We start from the raw sequence: 23,480 nt of genomic DNA, 5'->3' as shown, positions 1-23,480 counted from the left end.
ATAACTGTAGTTACATATCATTTACAGTGTTATACCATATTTATTAACTCTTCTTACACATGTACAAATCATTCACAAGCAGGTTTAAAACTGTTTATAAATGTGTTCAAAAGTCATGATGACAGATCATTATGATTGATTAACGTTATGTTACATCATCAGTGTCATCAATCAAGTTATAGATGATGACAAATACATGAATTAACACTTATAGCTGCCTTAAAACAACATTATAGAATGTTATTTTCTGTTAGAAATAATTTTGCTGTACTGCTTATAGAATAGGGGGTTTAAAACATTTTGTTTTGCTTTCTGTGTCTTTACAGATGTCATATCCGAGTCATTGACACGTTTGGGACGGAGCCGGCTTACAATCATGAGGAGTATGCAACGCTGCACGGCTACCGGACCAACTGGGGCTACTGGAACCTCAACGCCAGGCAGTACATGACCATGTTCCGTAAGAACAAAACCACTTCTCTAATTCTGAAAAATCTTAATATCATTGGTTTTTCGTCTTGTGTGACTCACTATACACACTGTCAGTATAGGAATGGTTGCTTCACAGAACTGATAATATTGATTTACACATCACATTATAAATAGGATGCGCAAACATTTTTTGAAACTTTTATATCTTCATATCTTCTAACACTCAACAATTCAAGCATTTGTATTTCATAACTTCAAAACATGAAAGTCAAAACTCTTAACTGTCACACACACACACAGATCTGTCATCAGTTTTGAGAGTCATTCTAAAAATGATAAAATGACTCCCAATCAATGTTTTCACTTTCTTTGACAGGTCTGGCTGAATGTTCACATTAATTTGGAGTAATGTGTCTAACGCAGCTATTTTCAGCACCAGCACAGCTTCTTGCGTCCCTTCAAGCTGAATCTGTTCTTTATTTCTTTGCTTTTCTTTTTCTGTTTCACGCTCCACAATATGTCTGATCTGCTGTTCTCCAAGCCCTCGTTGTTGTCTGTCTCCTCGCTGCTCCTGACAGAAACATCAACTACTTAAGTCTTCTTCTGCTCTCATATCCAGTTCTCAACAGTGTCGTGCCCTCTCAGCTATAGTTGGCGCTCAACAGCAGGATCATCATAACGTCAATATGTGGCCTGCTGTAGACGCCCACGTTCCACACTGTCCTAAGCTGTTATGGCTGACTCAACCATTATCAACTGCTTCTTGTCAGAGAGCCGCAGGAGCCATAATTTATTACTTTTATTCAATATATCAGAATGTATGCTGCAGAAAATAAAAGTTGGCATTAACTGTGAGGATGCAGTAAATAGTTGGTGTGGAGAAATAACTCCATGAGAGTTAATAGCTGTGAAATCATGAATATAGTTGGTTTTAATAATGTAAACTTAAAGTCAGTCAGTCATTTGGAAATCCATTTCAGTACATCTTAGTAACCACCTCAGCCTCACACAGCCAACAGCAGCTGGCTTCATGACAATCACTGTTTATAATACTTAGGGAGCCAATAATCACTCTGACTTGGCCTTTGAACTGAAGCAAACAAGCGTGTGCTCTTTTCCCGTCTTTCCTCTCCGTCTCTCACTCACAATGAACCTTTCTTTCTCCCCGTCTCTTGTTCTCTCTTTGTGTGTTTGTTCTGTCCCTCTTTACTTACTACCCTGCCTTTCCTTTCTACTCACACACACACACACACATTCAGCTCACACACCAGACAACTCATTCATGGGCTTTGTTTCGGAGGAGCTGAACGAGACAGAGAAGAGGAGCATCCAGCAGAACAAAGTCAACAACATGGCTGTAGTGTACGGGAAAGAGGCCAGCATGTGGAAGGTACCGACAAACAAATCGCATGCACGAAATGAAAGCATTTAATATCTATAATAACAAATATACGCTCAAATGTACAAAATAATGTAATCATGTGCTCATGCACATATTCTTGTATGTGTACGGTATACAGCCTTGCAAATGCATACTTGTAATGCATGGATGCACATGTTTTACACCTGCATGCATATACTTAGAAACCTCTCACTAACACACACATACCTGGAAAGGTTTCACTGTGTGTTGCTCTGTTAAATTCAAGAAGGAGATGAGTTCAGGTTCAAATTTGAGTTTTTCATACAGCTGTGTGTTTCAGCGTTGACACATGCAGACTCACACACACAAACACACAAACAATGCCCCCCACGATAGACTGCAGTGTTAACAGAAAAAGCATTTTGCACACCCCGCTGTTTGCACCATTACAGCTCAGCTTCATGCAGCTCTATATACACAATTGTACAGCTTTAATTTACGGGCAATTTTCCTCTCAAAAGCTGTCTGCTTGTTCCTACGTGTACTGCAGAGGGGCACAGTTGTGCCTCCATTGTTAAAATGATTATAAAGATGTTGTTTGCTGCCATTACTTTCCACCGGCTGTCTATACAATTCACTGGATTTCTTTATAGTTGTGGCTTGTGAAAGATACAAGCACAGAACAGAGATGGGGAGTACAATACATGAGCTGCAAAAGCCTGATAAAAAGGCAGAAAATGTACAGTAATGTGTATTTTTTGTCTCCTCTCTCTTCCTTGTTTTCCACATTGTTGTATTGTTTATCTACATTTTTATCTGATTTTATGTTCCTGTCTTTTTCTTTCTTTCTTTCGCTGGATGCCCATTAGCTTCAGGTAAGAGCCCGTTACTTTCACCTCGTATTCCTGTTATGTCCATCTCACAGACTTACACATGTGCAAAAAGGCACAAATTACTCCGAGATGTTAACATGTGAAGAAATACACACAAGCATTAATACAAACACAACAATTGTCGGGTTTGGATCCAGAAAAGTGATTTATGAGAATCTACTTGTCACAATTTCACAAGTACACTCAAATGCACCACAGCATTCATAGGGACAGCCGTCGCTCCTCCAGAGTTTTATGTACAACAGTGATTATCTTTTTATCCTCTTACTTGTCAGAAGGCACAAGGACTGGTGGGGCAGCCAGTCTTTTGAAGGATGTTTTGTGTTCTAACACAACAGTTCAGTGTCTTATAACTGAAACTTTTGAGAACAAAGCTTGGCTAATGTGGCCAATGCAGCACTAGTGACGATGTTGCTCTTTTCAAGTGACTCCCACATTATTTATAGCTATTATGTCGTCACAGAGTGAGCTACAAATGAGAAGCCTGCTTTTGTCTGCCTCTGTCTGAAATCAAGCATCCATTGTGTCCAAAATGAACAAGAATATCATGTGGTCAATCTGCCACTGCTTCCTTTTACAAGCAACATATGTGGCATGAACAGAAAGCTATAAAGGCGTAGCAACAGTGAAGCTCAGCAAATATGCTTTCTATTTGTCATCGTACATGTTACATGTTGATTTACTATAAACAGGTTTCTTGAATTTCCATTACAAGAAATTAGGTTAGGGATAAAAAAAAAACAGCAGTCCTAAATCAATGCAACATGAGAGAGTTATCTTGGTCACACACACACACACACAGAGAGAGAGAGAGAGAGAGAGAGAGAGAGAGATAGCTGCAGGTTATGGAATCTGTACTCTTCCACGCCTGTGTTTCTCCTTCTGCTAATTCATGTTGTCTGCTGCACTTAGCGCTTGAGCTAATCTCCTAATTGGCTGGGAAAATCCTCACAGAGGAAGCTATCGATCGCTACAGCCTCCAATTACGGCTGGGGGGGGGGGCCACACCACAGTACAGGGATACAGTAAGCTGCTTAACACCGGACGGCCAGTCAATACTCTGGCCCAGGGTTACGCTCCATTCGCACAATTCAGTTTTGGTTGTTAACTGATGCTGGTTGGTTTTTGTTCTCCCAATCATTATGTTCAACTTTTACTTTGAAAGTGTGCCCCCCTGGCTAATATTCTGTAGAAAAATAAGCAGAGATGAATGCACAGCTATGAGTAAGAGCGAGTAAGAGCAAGTAATGCTTTAATCGCACCTCTCACAACCCACACAAGCCCCAGCACAGTCATTTTGTAAAGGTGATCTGCTGAAAGCTGCACTGAGTTCAATGACATTTTATTTTTCTGTTCAAAATGTTTGTTTTCTTTTACTTTTAATACCAGATTCTGTGAGGAAGGAAGCCCCTCTCTAGGTAATATATTAAGAAGGGTACATATATCCAATGTGTATCCAGTAGGTGTCTTGAAAATAAAAATAAAAACAGTAAGCAACAGATGCGAGTTCAGGGATTAGGGACAGAAGTAAGCCTACTGCTGTGTCAGTCTAGTCAACTCTGAATTTCAACAGGACTTGTTTTTTTGGTAGGACTCTCATACCCACCAAAAAAACACACTCTCACAGTAGATGGCATAATACATAAAAGATACGTAGGCCACATCCATACACACTTAGGCCACATTTTTTTCTGTATGATTATGTTATCAGAGAGCATAAAAAAGAGATTTGATCGCTGTCTCAATGCACAGCACAGGAATTAGGTATCATGTATTATTTATTCACTTGTCTGACAATAGAAACAGACAAATGTCACTAAGAACGACTCAATGCTGAGTTCAGTTATATTAAAATACAAGTAATCATGAAGAGAAGGAGATGAGAGAACAGCAGTTTAACCTGCTGAGAGTAACCAGGTTGTATCTGTCCCACTTCTTACTAAACAATGACTTGATTGCAAATTGTTTTTTTGTTTCCAAGTGAAGGAAGAGGAAAAGAGAGGAGTTTTCCTGTTTCCTGTTGCATTTTTTTGTGGCCAGAAATCTTTATGGAAAAGACCTGAAAAATATAAAACATACAAACATACTGGCACCAAAGGCTGACAGCTACGCACACAGACAGCAGACAGCTCACACAAAGATCACAGACAAAACAAACACAGCACACTGTACTTGGGCACAAATTCTTTAATCATATTCTTCTCTATGCAGTTCTTTTCTGACACACTGTTTTTCCAAACACCCTCCTCTCTTCACCCTATGCCCTCGATCGCCCCAACCCTTCCTTTTCCCCTCCTCTCCCAGCAGGGTAAGGAAGGTTTCCTGCAGATTCTCCACAGGTACATGGAGGTCCACGGCACAGTGTACTATGAGACCCAGAGACCCCCGGAGGTCCCGGCCTTTGTGAAGAACCACGGCCTGCTACCCCAGCATGAGCTGCAGCAACTGCTGCGCAAGGCCAAGGCAAGTCACTGAAGAAAACATTACCGACATACATACTAAATGTATCTGCTGAACTCACTGCTGGACACACAGACTCTTCGTCTGCAGCTTCAGTTCGGTCTTTCTCGTGGGGTCACACTACCTACTTCTCCTCACCCGGATACTGATTTTGGCACACGCACAATACATTACAATAAGTGATATAAAAACACATTGTAGTTAGTTACCATATTTACAAATTAACGCTCCGATTTTGTTTTTCTAGCTCTTCATTGGCTTCGGTTTCCCCTACGAAGGCCCAGCTCCTCTGGAAGCAATAGCCAATGGCTGCATCTTCCTGCAGCCCAAGTTCCACCCACCTCACAGCTCACTCAATCACGAGTTTTTCAGAGGCAAGCCCACTTCTAGAGAGGTAAGCTCATTATGTTCATTACTCCCCACCGTCAGTCACTGATGAGAATATTTTGGCCACTGTGGTTTTCTCTACCCGCCAAGTTGCCAAGTAACTTTATTCATCATTAGATCCTTTAAAAGAACTGGCACAAACTGTAGGTGCAGACAGCACATGTTAGTGCTTGATAAGAGGCTGGAACATGGCGTTCCTACAATAACAAGATCTATGATGCTGCTAATGATTGTGCACACAACTTTTCTTGCAATACATTCTTCAGTGCGTTCTTTATAGCCCTGAGAGGAACATCTTAAAAATGCTACGAATAGCTGACATGCTAGCCTGCGAGAAATTCCCCAGGTTTTATAATAAATATTTTCATTTATTTTAAAATCATATTGTAAATCATTGATGAAAGGCATTTAATACAATCATTTAATGACAGCATCCTCATCCTTTTAAAGAAAAGTTAAGAATGGGCAAGATGATCTGACTCCCCACAATGACCCTTTACGGCTGTTTAAGACATTTGTTTTAGACATATAGAGCTCTTACTGTATACCCTATATGTTTTTTGGGAAGGTGTCCTCCCAACACCCGTATGCAGAGCAGTACATCGGCAGACCTCACGTTATGACAGTGGACTACAACAACTCCCAGGAGTTTGACTCTGCCATCAGGGAAATCATGAGGACCAAGGTACTCTTACACTTTTACGTTGTGTCTCTCCAGCTAAGCCGTCAGGCAATGACATTAAATTGAAATAGAAAAGCTTTTCTCCTTCAGTCAAATCACTCATCACTCAGATGTTTTGCGTTGATACCACATGAAATCATCCTTGTTGATTTGAATACGAATACTGGGGGATAGTATCCACAGAAAAAACATAAAAGCACAAATGTTTTGATCTTTCACTGTGTCCAGTATTACAAACCAGAATCTTCTCATATGATGAGAAGGATACAACCCTGTCAGTTCCCTGATGTGGCATGAAATAAGAAGCTAAACAATAATAAAAAGTATGTATGCAGTCGTGGTAATAAACCACTCTATTCTTTTACTCAGTGAGGTTTGATTTATAGATGCCCTTGTTCTGTTTTCTAGTGTTTATGGTTTTTGCTTTCCTTTGCCTTCATGGAAAGTTCTGGACCTCTTGTTGTCACTGTGAGCTTTATAAAGGGTTTTTTTTAAACTTTCATACAACGACACAGTAGCTTTGCCACAGTGGAGTTTTCCCAGAGTGACTTTGCCAGTATGTAGGTAGCAGTCTGATATTGCAGAGTGGTGAACTTTTCCACACAGGAAATGTGGGCTGATAGAGAATATGAGGATGCTAGGAACAGCCAAGAGTGGGAGAGAGGTTAATTAAGGAGTCAAACGTGGGAGATTAAATCTTTCTGGAAAGTACGACAAAGGGGGAGAAAATTGGAAAAGAATAGAGAGAGAGAGAGAGAGAGAGAGAGAGATGAACATACAGACAGAGAAACAGAAAGATGGAGAGGGAGTCTGGAGGCCCAGATCGACTAAACATCCGCATGGTTTACGAAAGCTTTCTGTTCTCATTAAAATGGAAGACTGATGTGCCAACCAGGCACATTTGCACTCTAAAATAAGTACAGCAAAAACCTTTTATATCTCAAACTCAAAGTAATATTTACAATGGTTAACATTGCAGGTGCATCAAGTGCATGAAATGGACACTTTGAATGAGACATCACTATTCTGCACATGGCTATGTAACCTGAAAAACATAGAAGGTACAAACAACTATGTAGAGTAAGCATTGTCTCAAGCAGTTCACCCACACATGGATATTGCAGAAAGAAATGTGCCTTTTGTCACTGCGAACACAAAGCTAACAGGAGATGTGTTTACCTTGGCTGTCCAGTTGAAGTTATTTTTAGATCTGATATTTACATCTTAAGAAATCATGCTCATTGCATATGATGCTGTTGCCAAATGTCATCACACGAGTGGAATTAATTTGGAAATATGGCTTTGGCGTTATTTCTTTCACAGTAACGCTCCAACAAAGCATCAGTCCCCATCTGCTTGAAGAGCACTGAGAGATCAGCACGAAGACAGCTGTCTGAATGATCCTTTAAATGTTCTGTAATAGTTTGTGCCTTTAGCAGATTAGAAGCAGTGTGCATGGAGATTAGAGGAAAGGTGATATCTGTAGTGGTGTGTGTGTGTGTGTGTGTGTGTGTGTGTGTGTGTGTGTGTGTGTGTGTGTGCGTATGTGTGTGCGTGTGTGTGTGTGTGTGTGTGTGTGCGCTCATCTCTGCGTCGTGTCTGTGTTGTCAGACAAGCTACAGTTCAGCAGCACTGGCTGACTGCTCTGCCTCCGTCTGCACTGTCAGAGAGCTGATGGACCCGTTCACCCTTCACTGGAGGCACAATGTCCCAGCAAACACACACAGTTAATATTCCTCTCTTTGCATTTATCCAAACACAACATAACCAGATTTGGAGAGACACTGAAATTGCACAGATCAGGCACACAGAGCCTGCACATTACAGCCATTCTGTGTGTGTGTGTGTGTGTGTGTGTGTGTGTGTGTGTGTGTGTGTGTGTGTGTGTGTGTGTGTGTGTGGCAGAGGCTCATGTTCAGTCATGCAGGACAAAGCAATCTCTGGCTGGCTGACAAGTCCTCATGTTCCAATAAATCCTTTCTTCATCCCTTTCTTTGTGTTTTTCCTTCTTTCTTTCTCATCCTTGATTGTTATTCCCTTCACTTCCTCTGTTCCTCCTCTCTGTCTCTGTATTTTTCAGTTCAATCTTTCTCCCTCCTTCCCTCTGACCTGTTGTTTGTAGTGGAAGACCTATGCACAATCTTTGCTGCAGTTGCTTACAGTAAATTACTATCTGCCTTCAGTAAAGCTGAACGAGGAAAGCAGCAGAAAGAAACACAGGAACTCTGTTACAGTAGATTGTTGTGTGTCGGTCCCTCCTGTCCACGTGTTTACTTTCTGCTCCAGCTTACAAAGTATATTAACATAAGGCTTTGATCAGATTTGCAGTGTGCGTAACTTTTTAAATTGCATCGTCCCTGCATACTTGCTTCTCAGTGGTTTTCACTTGAAATGGGCCAAGTCTGATTTCACACATGGTTGAACATTAGACTGCTTTGATTTCAGATTGGAAATGCAATTTAGTGAGTCGTGTATCATTTGCAAAGGCAGGTCTAAAGACATGCCACTTCGATCTCTCTGAAGTCTGGTGCGAGCCTTTAAACGTGGAGAAAAGTCTTTCGCACACTTTTGTAACTTCTTTTAAGTCGTTCATGGAGCTTTAATTAGCATTTTTACGCTGATATCAACAACATAAAGCAGTTTTGTATATCGGCTAATTCGATTTGTATTAATCCAGGCAGCCATTTTTCATCCAGTTTTGTGTCAGACAGTTTGTCAGCGTGTATTGAACATGTTGGTATTAGCGAGAAAACACAAAAGAATATATATATATATATATATATATAGTGTTTCCAGCTCATCTCTAATTAGGCCAATCAAAAGTGTTCTTTAGTTATAAAACCGGCACATCACAGCAGGGGATGATCTATTGGTATGCAAATAAAGCCTAATGAGTTTCCAAGCAATGACACACTGTTATTAGGCCTCACAGAAATCTGACAATAGAAACATTCATCCTGCTGAAATTAACAAGGAGAAGAGACAATTTATTGCAATTAGTGTGAACAATGGAGTAACGGCTAAATAAAGTACTCTTTAATATGTGCAAAATAATATGGAAATAATAATGAGGAAAGAACTGTTTCTGTGTGTGATTTTCAGGTTGAGCCGTATCTGCCTTATGAGTACACCTGTGAGGGGATGCTGGAGAGAGTGCATTCCTACATACAGCATCAGGTGAGGTTCAGTCCATGTCCAGCCCACAAATGTACAAAACACACACACATGCGGAGATTCTCTGTTTTAGTCACTCGTCTCTCTCTCTCATACATACACTCTCAAACTCCCCACTCTGCTCAGTATTTCATCATTGTGTGCATTCAAAACCCAGAACACAGTGTATCTCTGCTCATGTGTGTGTGTGTGTGTCAGTGTCTCCAGTGTACTCCTTGTATGTGGACTGTGATGAATCTACATGCTAACTCTCATTACAAACCACATATCTGCCCTCGGGCTCTAAAGCAGAAGGTCTACTGACACTAATGAGGAGGGATGAGTCAGGAGAAAGAGCAGGAATGTGGGCACGATGATGATGGAGGACTGGAGGACTTTTTTTTAATAATCCCACAGTAGATGTCTGACAAACTGCAGAGAGTCTCTCAGCAACCTGTGTCTGCTCCTGACTGGCAGCTGGTTTCGACACAGAAATTTGCTACTGCAGCATTTATACTCTTGGCTTGAGACCAGTGCTTACAGTCGGTCATCATTTGTGCTTTATATAGTGTTTTTATTTAATTTATTCACTACTGTACGAAAGGAAACGTATTTGTCAGCACATATACATTAGTAATAATGATACACTGGCATGCTGTAGCAGCTAAGGCTGGCTAAATTAGCATCTTCAGACAGCGAGAAGTTGCTGCTGCTGCCCTCATAAACCGGCCAATAACCCTTACGCCGGTGCCATATTAGTTGACGAGGGTTGAACTTTTTTTAAATCGCTGCCACACCAACCACAGGCACACCCACCCAGCAGTGAATAGACTTATTAATTACCTAAAATTGTCTTAAAACCTAACCTGCATCACTATTCAGCCTATAAACATAATAAAAGACACATTCTCAGTCTGCCACAACAATATGATTGCACAACTAATGCCACCATATCTTTCCCCTCTAGGATTTCTGTGCCACAGAGCCTCCCTTCGTTCCAGCCAACCTCTCCAGGCAGGGGTCTGCTGGTGGTAGCAGGACCTCTACAGGACCTCTGTTTGTGCCCCTGCCCAATTCCACAGCCCTTGGCTGGGCGTCCAATGTGACGGCTCCGCCTGCCTGGCCTCCGCTCAGCTCCCTCAGGCTGCTTGTATCTCAAGAGGGGCAGTCCTGTGTGGAGGCGTGCCATTCAACTGGTTTCATCTGTGAGCCTGCTCACTTCCGCTTCATCAACAACAAAGAGGCCCTGCGTGGGTAAGTCAGCCTGAAGTAATGTCCATACGTACAAACTTGCTGTCTGTCAACCAAACTTTAATGGAAAGTTTAGTCCCAACAAGCGACCTTTCTTTACCCATGTACACCACTCCTTCAGTTTACACAGAGACAGATCCCTGAAGCAAGAAGAGATTCAATTTCTACCATTAAATACGTCATGTGTTGATATGTTTTCATACAGTAACATTTGAATTCCTCAGTCACAGTCTTTGGACATTTGTCCTGCCCACAAAATCATGATAATGACGATGATGGTTCGACAAATCCTCTCTATATACCGGTGTACTCCCTTTCTCAGCTCTTCTTCAAGAAGAACATCTGTGGTGAAAACGCTGTCAATCATGTCTACATGGAATATAAATACAAATTGGAAAAAAAACAAGCAATTTTGGGTTATTTTTTTTCTCTTTCAGCACAAAAAAAAACAATGGCTCTGTATCTAAAAGGCTCCTGGTGGTTAGACTTCATCTACACAAGTGATAGCATCTAAACCCACTATGTATTTCTGCACTGCCTGGATGGATAACTTCTCTTATATTAGTTGACACTGAGAACAGGTGAGGCTGAATCTCACCAGGTATTTATTTAGTTTACTGTACCAGCTGCAGGCAGTTGGACCAGAAACTGAAGTTTCAGACGCTGCCTTTACTGGAGCTCTGAGACTGAAAGCCTGCCGGTGTTTGAGACTCTCCTCCTAACTTCCCCCTCCTGACTGCTTTCAGCTCTTATTCTTTGCTCATGTTTCATCCTCCAAGTATCTTTTGTGTTTACTTCTCTTCTGTCTGTCTCGGTTTACAGTGCCGCTCTCCTTTGTTTCTGTTCTGTTACTCTTCCTCGTAGTTCAGTTCTGTTTTCTGTCACAAGTTATCTTTCTCACACTGGCATCTCATACCTGCCTCACAGTTTTTCCAACTTCCTTGTCGCTTCTCCACAAAATTTCTTCAGTCTCTTTATAAATTGGCATCCGTTGTGTGATGAAAGTGATGAAATCTCTCTCTCTTTTCCTGTCTCCTGTGTTCCATTTATTTTGAGGTTATGCCTATTCCACTTTCCTGTTACTTGTCTCAATTAAAAATAACTTTTGTAGCTGTATTTTCTAAGTTTCTAAGTTATCCTTTGAAGAACACGCCAAGAACATTTTCCCTGTGATGAAACCCAGTGAACTGTTATTTTAGGGTACATACAGACCTCTTGCCCTCTGTTTCAACCCTTAGGTTGGAGGTGCAGTGCGAGGTGGTAGACTCCGAGATCAACCACATCCTCCCAGCCTTCTCTGTGGTGCGGCGGGAGTGCGGCCTCCAGCGGGAACCCCTCCTCTTCAGCTGTGCAGGGCACTCCCCCAAATACAGACGTCTTTGCCCCTGCAGGGACTTCCGCCATGGCCAGGTGGCGCTGTGCAGAGACTGTCTACAATGACGGTGCACGTGAAGGACAGACACAAAAGAATTAGACACAGATTGGCAGGGGAAAAGGCCACCCGCAGGCCAGAACGGGTGTAGAGCTGTGACAAATTACCTGATGGTGCAGAGAGGCAGCTTTCCCCCAAAACGGTAAAATGTAGGATGATGAGGAACAGGCATGCATGGATTTGAAGAGGCCTGAATAGCTGCCAGGTTGTAAGTGAGGATTTTGGTTGGCTGTTGTTGTTATAACAGCTGTTATACTGTAACTTCCTGGAGATAAAAAGCAGTAAGGTAGAACAGGGCTCCAATGATACCAGGTGTCATTACCATTACCAGGGGCAAAGGCCTTATAACTCACCAACACACTTTCACATTAACCCTCCGACTACAGGATAATAGTTTGTACAAGATGTTGGCCAGTGATATCACACAACATTTAATTTTTTTGGAACTGCTTCTCGACGGGGGTTTTAAGGTGGAAAATATACACTTGAAGAAGAGTGTGATGGCAGAGAAACTCAGTATTGGACTATAGTGTCATTCCTTGACAGAGTCTTCAAATATCTTGGCTTGAAGAAGGCAACCTCGGGTCAATATCCAATCTCCTCTCTGCACTTGGACAAAGGATGATGGACAACCAGGTTATCTCCCTCGATATTTCTCCCCTCCTCCAATGATGGACAGAGTCATTTATCAGACTGCACCCCAAGTCCGAGGCAACATCGGTCAATTCAATCATCTCTGGTCACGAAAAGAAAGGAGGGAGAGTACAGAGGACAAAGATAAAGGGTACAAGATTATTTTTCAATAAATAAGCCTTTAGAGCTCTCAACTGGATTTTTAAAGAGTCCTCTGGGCTTTATGATGGGGAAAAAATCATAAAATAAAAAAATCCAATTGGATCAAAGTGTTGAGGTGAGTTTTATGTTGCGTCTGTTTTTTACTCAGTTCCTTCCTATCCTTTTAAGCTCGAGTGTTTCTTCTCTTCTTGCTCCTACACCCATCTGTCACAATCCTCCCACCGTTGCATTCATCTGGATTTCGATCAATCCGTCCGACTGTCGGGAGAAACGTTGGATCTTTTTCACATGCAGTCGCCAGCCAGCATCGGTCAGAGCCGTCGATAAGAAGTGAGGGAGCGAGTGAGAGAGGGGGGAGGGAGAAATCAGATTTCAGATGCTGAATGTCCAGTATTTTGCTGATAATCAACAATGTGCTTTTTTAAAGATAGAAAACAGTATCTACCAATACCAATAACAGACGTACCCCAGTCACAGCTAAGTCCATTACTCTGGGGGCTGTCCAGCGGCATTCTGGGAAACACAGGAAATAACGAAAGCTAAAAAAAATAATAAAGAGGCGGGTTTAGAGAAACTGTCAGCACGAAATTACAATACTTCATTACAGAATAAATGCTGGAATAATTTGAACATCAAAAACTGATATCAGTTTGAAAACAGTTTAAGCATCTGTGAACTGCAAAATCAGAACAGCTGCAACAGTTTAGATTATGGTTCAGTGAAAATGCATTTCAAGAGTGCAAAGGCATAGTATTTAGCCTTTTTAGCAACTGTTAAAAGCTTTTTTTTAAATTGGAACTTATTGAAAATAGAAGCTTTGAATGTGGTTTTATTTTGTAGGTCTATAAATTTGGCACAAAAACTTTTAACTTTTAGCTATAAACAACATTTTTATGATAACAATGTATGAAAATGACAATGTGAAAACAATGTGGAAGGTTTCGTTGGTAGTGCTGAACCTCCAGCTCGGCTCAGCTCGAGCTTTATAGTTTCAGCTCATTGTTTAGCTGTCCGGCCCACAGCTTTACTTTTCTGGTTCACTCTCACCGTTCTCATAGTGTCATTTTTGGCCATAGCAGCAGTTTTTTTTCAGTGAAAAAGCACTAAAAACCCACTGTGCACTACCTGCTCTGCACCAAACAGCAGACAGACACAGTTAGCAAGTCGCTCGTGAACATAGGAGCAATGAAGCATTTAGCAGCTAAAGAGCCAGATATTTCCCAGGAGTTGTTGGAGACCAAAGACAGAGCTAAAAGAGATTTAATATGGGACTTACAGTCATCAGGTGGCCAGAAACACGACTCTAAATGAATGATAATGTTGCTCTAACTGCTGGATGTGTAAATAAGCAACTGTTTGCTAACAAGTTCATCATATCAGCCTCCAAGAGAACAAAAAAATCAGTTATTGCAGGTTTAACACTGCAGTCTTGGTTGTTTTGGCAACAACCGTGGTTACTGGTGGTGACAGCAGTTTAATACTACAGGTCCCAGAATTCTGGGGGCAGCTACTTTGTCAGAAATGCAACAAAAGAGCAACTGGTGTATCTAGTTACAGCACAGGCATACTTGCTTTACAAAAAGTAAATAATTGATCTTTGATCATCATGCCATGAGCAACTGAGATCTGACTTTAATGTTATGGATGGTGTGACTCGTTACCATGCTGAAGGTGAGCAGCCTGTTGCCTTCATCTTCAACAGCTCACTGTGGCCACTCCTTCTTCTTCCATTACTTCCTGCAATAATCAAAACGTATCTATTGTCAGAGAATGCAGAAAATAACAGTTTTCTTGTATTTAAACATGTTTTTGATGAATGGTTGCGGTCAGCATTATCTTCTCTGCAACAACTCCTCCAAATTAAGTGAGAAAATATGACGTATATCCACGCCCTCTGACGCCCTACCAGCAGGTCGACATCAATAGTCTGTTCCTTCCAAAACCGTTACGAATTGATGTTGTTGAAAAACAATTTTATGATTACTATTACTTACTATACAACTATTTTATGACGTGACAACGCCATGTTTGATGTTTGGTTAGGTTTTGCGAAAGATCATGGTTTGGGTTAAAATAAGTACTTTGTTAAGCTACAGGATCTTTGCCATCATGGTTACAATAATAAACACATGATTAAGGGAACAATCATAGTTACGCTTTTAAAAAAACATTGACTTTCAGTTTGAAAAGGGAAATGAACAGCCATCTCCTGCATCAATGTCTGATATTTTGTTGATCCATTCATCCACCCTCACCTCTTTGTTGTTCTATAACGACGTCACCTGACTTCCCGCTTTGCTCCCGTCATAATCACTACGGCCGCTCAAGGGCTTTGACACTTCAACATAAACATTTGTTGTTTTGGGGCACTTGCTGAGACTGTTTCACAATAAAAGCCACCTGGTGTTTCATCAGTTGAATGCTTTTTATTGTGAAGTAGCAGCAGTAGGAAATTCTGCTGATGCCGATGAGATAAAGCTCAAAATAGTAATGCTAGATTACATTCATGCATCGTTTCCTGTGAATCCCTCATGTGTAGGTGGGCATTTTGAATTCACTGTGGGAATGCCGTTCCACGCCAGCAACAAGGAGAACTACTGTATAAACAGGAAATGACTAAATATAAATACACTGATATTGCAGAAACATGCTGTTTGATGTCAGGAAATCAGGTTCATGCTTCACAATGATTGGCTCATTCACAGCTGTGTGGCAAGTAACTTCCAATTACAGTCATGCAGCTCTACAGCATGGACATTATAACCAGACACGGGGTCGAAGCTAAGTATCTAAGCTACTGTGCCGCTTGTGCTTTCATTCATCAATAGAGTAACATTGCGTGCTTTGCCTTAGTATAGCTTGTGTTTGCTTGGCAATGCCAGCAAGCTAGCTATGGCTGTATTGATGCTGCCTTTGCTGCTGTGCTGTTGCTGTTCAGATACAATTGTGATGACAATGAATTATTGGCTTTTGTGGTTCTGCATGCTCGCAGGTGATGTTGTGCTGTGTGTCTGTTCAGTTTGCTATGAGACTGAATCTCTGTATTCCTTTCCGTTGGTATTAATCAAAAGATTAAAAATGGGGTAGGCAGTTTTCTGGAAAAGGCAAAACAAACACAAGAATTTGAAAATACGGCTCTCCCCTCTCTGTTCCCGCCCATCAGACGAGTACGGACACGTCCACGTGCTCAACCGGTTGCTTTTTACAAAACTACAAAGTTACCTTCAATTGCCATGGCAACTTTTCCTGCTATATTTCCCGCCATTGTATCAGACTATCTCCTTCTGAACAGCCGTGCATGCACATCTGCATTGTAGAGGCAGGGATAAAAGCCAATTGGAACGCCCTCCTTAACGACCTGTAATTGGCCAAAATCACGGGCTAGATTTTCTGAAGCCTGAAAACAAAAGCCATGAGGAGGTGCAGAAGTCTAGTTTCATCTCAGACCACTTGAATTACAATATACTGAAAGCTTATTATGTATTTTTTGCCCAATGATGCCAAAATAAAACTGCCTACCCCAGCTTTAGGTTCATGTAGCGGTTGAGCTGATTCCTTGGGGTGTGTCTGACAAGTGCTTTTCATGTTGCTAATGTGCAAAGTTTTAATTTGAATACTCTGTATGGACATGTTTAATGTCTTGGGCATATTTTCCCCTGGTGGTTTTAAGTTGTTTTGGGGGGTTTCTATTTGTTTATGCATGCTATTTAACTGATCACTAGAGATTCACTCAATTTAGGTAATCAATGAATAATATTGAGTTGCATCCTCAGATGGCAGATCACAGTCGCTCTGTCGTTTTGGGGGATTAGCTCTCCTTGTCGCACTCGGATCCTTTGAGAGCCTTTTCAGCTAAATCTATTATTTATTTGCAATAAATGGTCAATTTCTTGACTTAAGTGTCTCTGACTGAAATGCACTCATCCTCCAAACATGGCTTTCATTTCCCCTGTCATATATATGGCTACCAATGAACCCAGCATAAATCATATTTACGAAAGTACGATCCAGAGAATCCTTCAAACTAGTTTCCCTGAGACATTCAGTGGCTCTGCAGTGACCAGATGTCCTGTTTTGACCAGGTCAGTCCCCATTTACGGCTCCATGTCCCTCCATGGTATCCCGAATCTTGGACATCTCTGTCCTCCTTGTCTCTTTTGTTCCAGAAACCTCCAGGTACGTTGTATTCTTCCCTGTGCAAACAGAGACAGCTTATATTACAATGAAAACAGGTGAATTACGACTATTTTTGTTATTTATAGTTTTTTCTCTTTTAATTATTAATTCTATTTCACAACATTCAGCCCAAGTTTAGTTTTAAAAACCTTCACAAAGTAGTTTCAGTTTGGTATTTGTTGCAGAAAGTTGTGTTTGACAAATTTGTTTTTTCAAGCCAGATTGGATTAACCACAACAGTATTGAAGGCCATCAGTAAAATCAATACGCAGCTTTTTGATTAACTATTAAACGATGACCTGCATGTCATACCTATTATACGTGTATGTGTGTGTGTGTTAGAGAAACAGAGCCGCTCTCGGTCTGAATCCCAGTGACTAAAGTAGAATTCAATGAATAATAAATCACAAGTGTGAATGCCAAAGTAGATTCATCAAATCCTCATTGACCTGCAGTAGCATGGGAAAAGAATGTCACCCCTTTCACCAGCTCACTGTGATTTCAATTTAACACCAGGGGCTATTCCAATTGCAATGAATACTTTTCATCTCAGCAATTCATCCATCTTCTTGAGTGAAATATTTACAATGATCATAAAAAAGCACTTAGGCCCCGTGCAGAAAATCAGTTCTTTCTCTCCATGAACACGGCACATCGGAGCGGGCTGCAGCCAATGGAGAGGTTCCAATATTAAATCTATGAGCATAATGTGTGATGATGTCACATCATAATTCATTTATTTGTATGAATCAACAGCTGCGCACCAGAGCTGAGTATTGCAGTAGCTAAATCTGTTTAGATGGAAACACAATAACCCTGGATTATGTTTTATGATATCAGACCTTCAGTTCATATCTGCTTTTTTTTATGTGTATATATTTTTGTTTATTCCTCTAGTATTACTCAAATTAAGTGTGGTTATGTTTAGGGACTTTTTGATTGAAGGAATAGGTCAACATTTTGGGAAATTCGCTTGGAGGTAGATGAGAAAACTGTTCCCTTTTTCATATCAGTCCGTTCATTATGAAGACGGAGCAGGAGACGGTAGCTTAGCTCAGCAGAAAGACTGGAAACGGAGGGAAACAGCTAGCCCGACTCTGTACCACTGATAACAAACTCTGCCTACCAGCTCACTAATGCACATGTTATATCTTGTTTGTCAGGGTGTATTTACGTGAGTTATGTGCCAAACTATTTATTGGCCGGGTGCAGTCGTTTCTTAGAGTGAGCAGGAGGATAATAAGCATATTTGTGTGGCCATGGTTAAACATAAAAAATATCAACACTGGCTTTAAGTGTCAGGACACAGACCACCACATGGCCGTGCACCTCCCTGACCTCCAAACCTTCATTTTTAACTGCACTGTATCAACCTCACACTACTTCCTGCCTGGCAATAGATGTAAACTATGAATTGAAATTAGATCAGAGGAGACAAGGTTTATGGTCTTGGTAGTCTCAGTATCTGCAGGTCGTGTCCGTGTGAGGGACCACGTACTGTAGACGTGGGCACATGAAACTGAACTGTTGAAGGCTGAGCTTAGTTTTTATTATAACCCTCAGATATTAATTTGAGCCTATAAACTCAGAGCTTTCCATCTCTCTCTGAAAGTCTTCATCTGCTCTCAGGGTGACTTTCAAACTTCACACATGGCTGCCTAGGAACCAGATGGGGAATATTTTCAACAACTGCATTTCCTGTTTTTGTCGGACCCCCATCAAAAACCCTCTTGACTTGCCTCTGAAGGACACAGACAGTGTGTGTGTGTGTGTGTGTGATAGTGAGAAGATACGCCGCACAGCATGAGCCTAAATAGTCCTCAAAATGCCTTCAGGCTATTATTCCAGCAGGATGTTTTTTAGCTGTGAGTTTCCACACTTCATTTTGACTGAAGGCTCCGTCCAGACACAAAGACGTAAACCAAACACTTTTGCAAGTAAAGCAAAAGAAACAAATAAACAACATGTCATGAGTGAATTTAAATGTCAGTGCCAGCCACTTTATTTGTTCTCTGTCTTGGATAAACATGACAAAAAGACATTTCCAGCAGCAGCTAGGATCAGTTATCCATTTTATCACAGTGATATTTACCGCTCAGTGTAAAGATGGGGGGAAAAAACATGTATTATTATGTTTATTGGGCATAATAAGTCTCATTTAACATATATATGTTAAATTTAAACATGAAGTCAACATGGAACTTTTAACTGTACGTACAAAAAGCCCATATATAGACCCACATCAACCATTTTGGCGTCTCAAAAAGGCAACAAATTGCAACCTTGGCTTGCCATACTTGCCATATATCAGATTTTGTTTATTTTAGAGCCCCTGAAATTTTGTATAACATCAATCTGTATTTTTAGCTAGAAGTATGGAAATGCCCATATGTTTTTACTTTGCGGGACTGGCAGGGCACCAAAAAACAGCCATTGTGCACTTTTTTCCCAAAAATATGACATCTGCTTGTGCCTTTCAATCATTTGGATCTGTTGTACACTGTTTTGTCTGTGCCTCATTGAAATTTCATGGCTATAGGAGTTATATGTCCCTAAAAATGGCTTCTTCCTTTTCTAATGTACAATCGTAATCTACAAAGTAACAGTAACTCAAGCTTTAAGATAAATGTAATACAATATGATATTTTAGAGGTACCAGAAAATGTAAATACTCAAAGTACAGGTGCCTCAAAATTTTACTTAAGTACTGAAGTAAATGTACTCATGTGTCTGTCCAAGTCCACATGCGTGTTTCCGTCCTATTTTTGTTTGTGTCTGTTTTCAGTGTTTCCAGGTTGTGTGGGCGACTGTATCTACAAAGCAGCATTAATGAGCTTATTATCAGTCTTATTTGGTCTGTCAGCTGTTAAAGAATTTGAATTAGAACCACATCCAAGCATATTATTTATGCTGTTTAAACAATAATTAATCAGTACAGGAACAGATTGATGTACACAGCTGAATAATTACGGAGCCAATGAGGATAATAAATATATAACTCACAGGAAATGTGTTTGTCAGAACCTGCCGTTCGACCGGCTTAAGATTGACAAAACGTGAGGACGTGTGGTCACGCTCGCCTGCACACACGGACATGCACATACAGTATATACACACAGACACACACACTCATTACAACTCTCTGAGGAACACAGCGTGTCCTTTAAAAATTCACTAGCGACTCACATCCGCACACACACACACACACACTTTAAACACACAAAAACAAGTCAGCTTTCAACCCAAATCCAAACTCTCATTTTTTCCTACCTCTCTCTTCTGTTCTTGTTTTGTGTGTCATTTTTCTAAGGACTCTCAGAGGTCCAATTTGCCCGCCAAACCTTTGGCGCAACAGTCTTGCTGACACACACTTTCTTTGTTTGTTTGTACAGTGTAGCTGCTACAGTATGTGTGACTCTAATTACCTCTCCCCCTGGTTTTTACACACTGCACTGTCCCCGTTCAGCCTCGTATTATACAACAGTACGTGTGTTTGCATTTACATTTTCGTTTATATGTACATGAATAATTTTGTATAACCCACCGTGCTGATGTGCAGAAGTAAGAGGAAGCTTTTCTGTGAATGTGTCTCTGTGTGTGTGTGTGTGTGTGTGTGTGTGTGTGTGTGTGTGTGTGAGAGTGTGTGAGTGCGAGCTCGCCTACAGATGCGAAAACAAACACTCATCCCTTTGTAGTACTTTCTCATGTTTCCTGGCGTATCTCTTTAATGAAGTCGACATCCTTTTGAAGCTGAGGAGGAGGAGGAGGAGGAGGAGGAGGAGGAGGATGGATCCAGCGCCTTTAGTCATGTGGTCAGATCCCTGCTGGGCTTTTCACATCAAGGTGGAGTGGGCCTGTTTCCTGTTCGCCTCAGATGTGCTGCTATCTCAGTCTCTCTCTCTCTCTGGAAAGAAATCTCCCCTAATGTGCCAATACTGAGGATTAGCAGGGTTCAAACCTGGGAGACAGTAGTGATGAAGCACCACTCTGTATTTATATATGTATGTATGCATGTATGCTGAGGGTTGACAGCAATAGGAAAATCTAAATGTGTAGTGTGTGTGTGTGTGTGTGTGTGTGAATCACTGTTTATCTCCAACACAGAAGGATTGTTTTGCAGTACAATACCTCCAGACCTACCAGGAAAGAGAGAAGAGGAGAGAAAGATGAAGGAACAAGGGAAACAAAAGGAGGAGAAGGCGATAAGGTATGAGGGAATTAGAAAAGGAAAGGGGTGGGTAGAAAAATAAAGACATAAAAGAGAAGGAGACGGAAGAGAGGATGTAATGGGAGGAGAGGGGAAGAGGGGAGAAGAAGGAGAGAGGAAGAAAAGGAAGAGCAGGAGGAGAGGTGGGGATCGGAGCCACAAAAGGTCGACAGCGTCCTCGTCAATAATGCATAGGTAATTGGCTGACTCCTCCTGAGCACCGACGTGAGCCTGAATAAATAAAGTTGTGTGTAAATAAAAGAGCCGCTCAAAAAGAGCAGCAAATCAATGAGAGATGCCCCAGGTGAGTGGGTGAGAGAGGGAGCGAACCCCCCCCCCCCCCCCCCCCCATCCTTTCTTTCCTTATTTCCTTCAGCATTAAATAACAAGGCAGGCTGCGTGTGGCTCAAAGCGGTGTGCAACAATAAGCAGAGTAGAAAGCACCTGAGGATCTGTGTGTGTGTGTGTGTGTGTGTGTGTGCTTATTTGCATGCATTTCTACCATCTTTTGTGCCCACCCTCCCTGCAGCAACACTGTTATCTCCTCTCTAACCATGTTTCTTCCTCAACTACGCCTCTCTTTTCCACTCTCCTCTTTCCAACTCTTCCTCCACCGTCCCTGCATCTCTACCCCTGTCCTCCTTCCCTCCAAACTCTTTTATAACTGGCGTAGGTGAGGCCGCCTAAAACTGATAAAGGCCCACTCAGGGAGCTGAGAGCGTCATAAATTGACTTGGCAACACCTGTGGTTACCATGGTAACAGCAGGTTTAAGAGCTAACACTCTCTGAAGCAGCTACTTTGAACAGAAGAGCAACTGGTGTGTCTGCAACCAAACAACCTCACATTGTTTAAATAAAGATCAGGCAAACGTAATTATAACCGCGATCTGATGTCATGCTGCACGAGGCACAAGTAGTTTCCCCACACAACACAGTGAAGTTGGTTCGCTTGCTGAGAAGGTGGAGGTGAGCAGCACACTGTGGCAGTTTGTTCTTATTCCACGACTCTCTGCAATATTTAAAACTGATCGGCTCTTAAAGAAAAAGACAAAAACCACTCGTGCAGGTGAAGGTGATTTAAATCCAGCTCAAGAATGGCTGACTCCGCCACAAACAATAAAAGCTGCTATATTGAGAGTAAGGTAAATACATTGGATGGATATTGCAGAAAAAAGCTGACCATAAATAGTGGCACAAATAGGGCCTGCTGTCGTGAAAATCTCATGGACATTTAATGTTAATCCTGGAGTTCATGTAACACCTCTCTAGATCAGACATCACCAATGCAGATATTTAAATCCTTTTAGCCTCTCAAACCTCTCAGGCTCAATCACTCCCATTCATTTGCACGAGAGAAAATAATTTCAGAGACCACCACTGTAAACAAGAGGCAATTACATTTTGTAAAGTTGTATCCAACTATACATTTTCATTTCTTTTTTTGACAAGTGTGCCTTTTCTGTTTCATATTAATGTTTACTATCAGGGGCTTTAAAATAACCAACATGACATACAGCATGTGGGAATGTCTCTTTTCCTTGACAAAATACAACGTGTTATGTTGTCTTTGGTTAACAGTGCAGCTTCTGTTGGTCACATCCTGCTCAAGTCAACAGAAAATCCAAAGCAAGACATTTCTGCCATCAGTAGTTGGTAAAAATTTGATTTACATAATTCTAAATTAAGTTTGGTTTCCACTTGTTTACAGGGCCCAAGAAGTTTAGATTAGATCATTTGCAGGTGAAAAGTCGTCTATGTTGAAATCAGACTACATTTTATTGAAAAGTAAATTCTTTAGATATCTAAGTTACGTATAACTACTTTTTTCAACATAGTTTCAGTGACTACATTTGTGTTGTTAAGGTACTGTTGAAGACTGCTTGGACTTCTGAATGTCTTTATTTCAGTCTGGTAGAGGGGGCCCTGATCTAAAAATCAACAGTAGTAACAAGACAGTAGTTTGGTTCAAGATGTTTACTGGAGAATATGGCAGCTTTCTACAGGTGAACTGTAAAGAAGTGCAGGGAAAGAGCAGAGTTTAAGGTTTGTGTCAGTCAAAAGGAAGAGAGACTGTTCAGCACATAAAATGTTAAACTGGGTTTAAGAAGATTTACCCCCCATTGTGTCCCTTGATGAACGGATGCGTGGTACATACAAACAACACTCACTGCAGTAAAGGAGCAATACACTCAACACAAAGCTTTTCCTTGTACAAAACGTCTCTGCAGCTAATGGCACTAATGCATTA

The 23,480-nt window shown here is 41.2% G+C and overlaps 1 protein-coding gene across 1 annotated transcript in view; it reads left to right on the top strand.

Annotated features, from left to right (window-relative positions):
* Positions 1 to 12,061, top strand: part of LOC139290223 (alpha-1,6-mannosylglycoprotein 6-beta-N-acetylglucosaminyltransferase B-like) — a 102,133-nt gene extending 90,072 nt beyond the window's left edge. Inside the window, exons 10-18 of the mRNA XM_070911930.1 lie at positions 327 to 460; positions 1,692 to 1,822; positions 2,665 to 2,670; positions 4,993 to 5,151; positions 5,396 to 5,542; positions 6,104 to 6,220; positions 9,320 to 9,394; positions 10,338 to 10,624; positions 11,860 to 12,061. Coding sequence (XP_070768031.1) covers positions 327 to 460; positions 1,692 to 1,822; positions 2,665 to 2,670; positions 4,993 to 5,151; positions 5,396 to 5,542; positions 6,104 to 6,220; positions 9,320 to 9,394; positions 10,338 to 10,624; positions 11,860 to 12,061 — 1,258 coding nt within the window. The remainder of the gene's footprint in view (positions 1 to 326; positions 461 to 1,691; positions 1,823 to 2,664; positions 2,671 to 4,992; positions 5,152 to 5,395; positions 5,543 to 6,103; positions 6,221 to 9,319; positions 9,395 to 10,337; positions 10,625 to 11,859) is intronic.
* Positions 12,062 to 23,480: the final 11,419 nt, after the last annotated feature.

This window comes from Enoplosus armatus, chromosome 2 (assembly GCF_043641665.1).
Source record: "Enoplosus armatus isolate fEnoArm2 chromosome 2, fEnoArm2.hap1, whole genome shotgun sequence".
Taxonomy (NCBI): domain Eukaryota; kingdom Metazoa; phylum Chordata; class Actinopteri; order Centrarchiformes; family Enoplosidae; genus Enoplosus; species Enoplosus armatus.
Note: the sequence above shows the minus strand (reverse complement) of the source record. Positions and strands in the feature narration are given on the sequence as shown.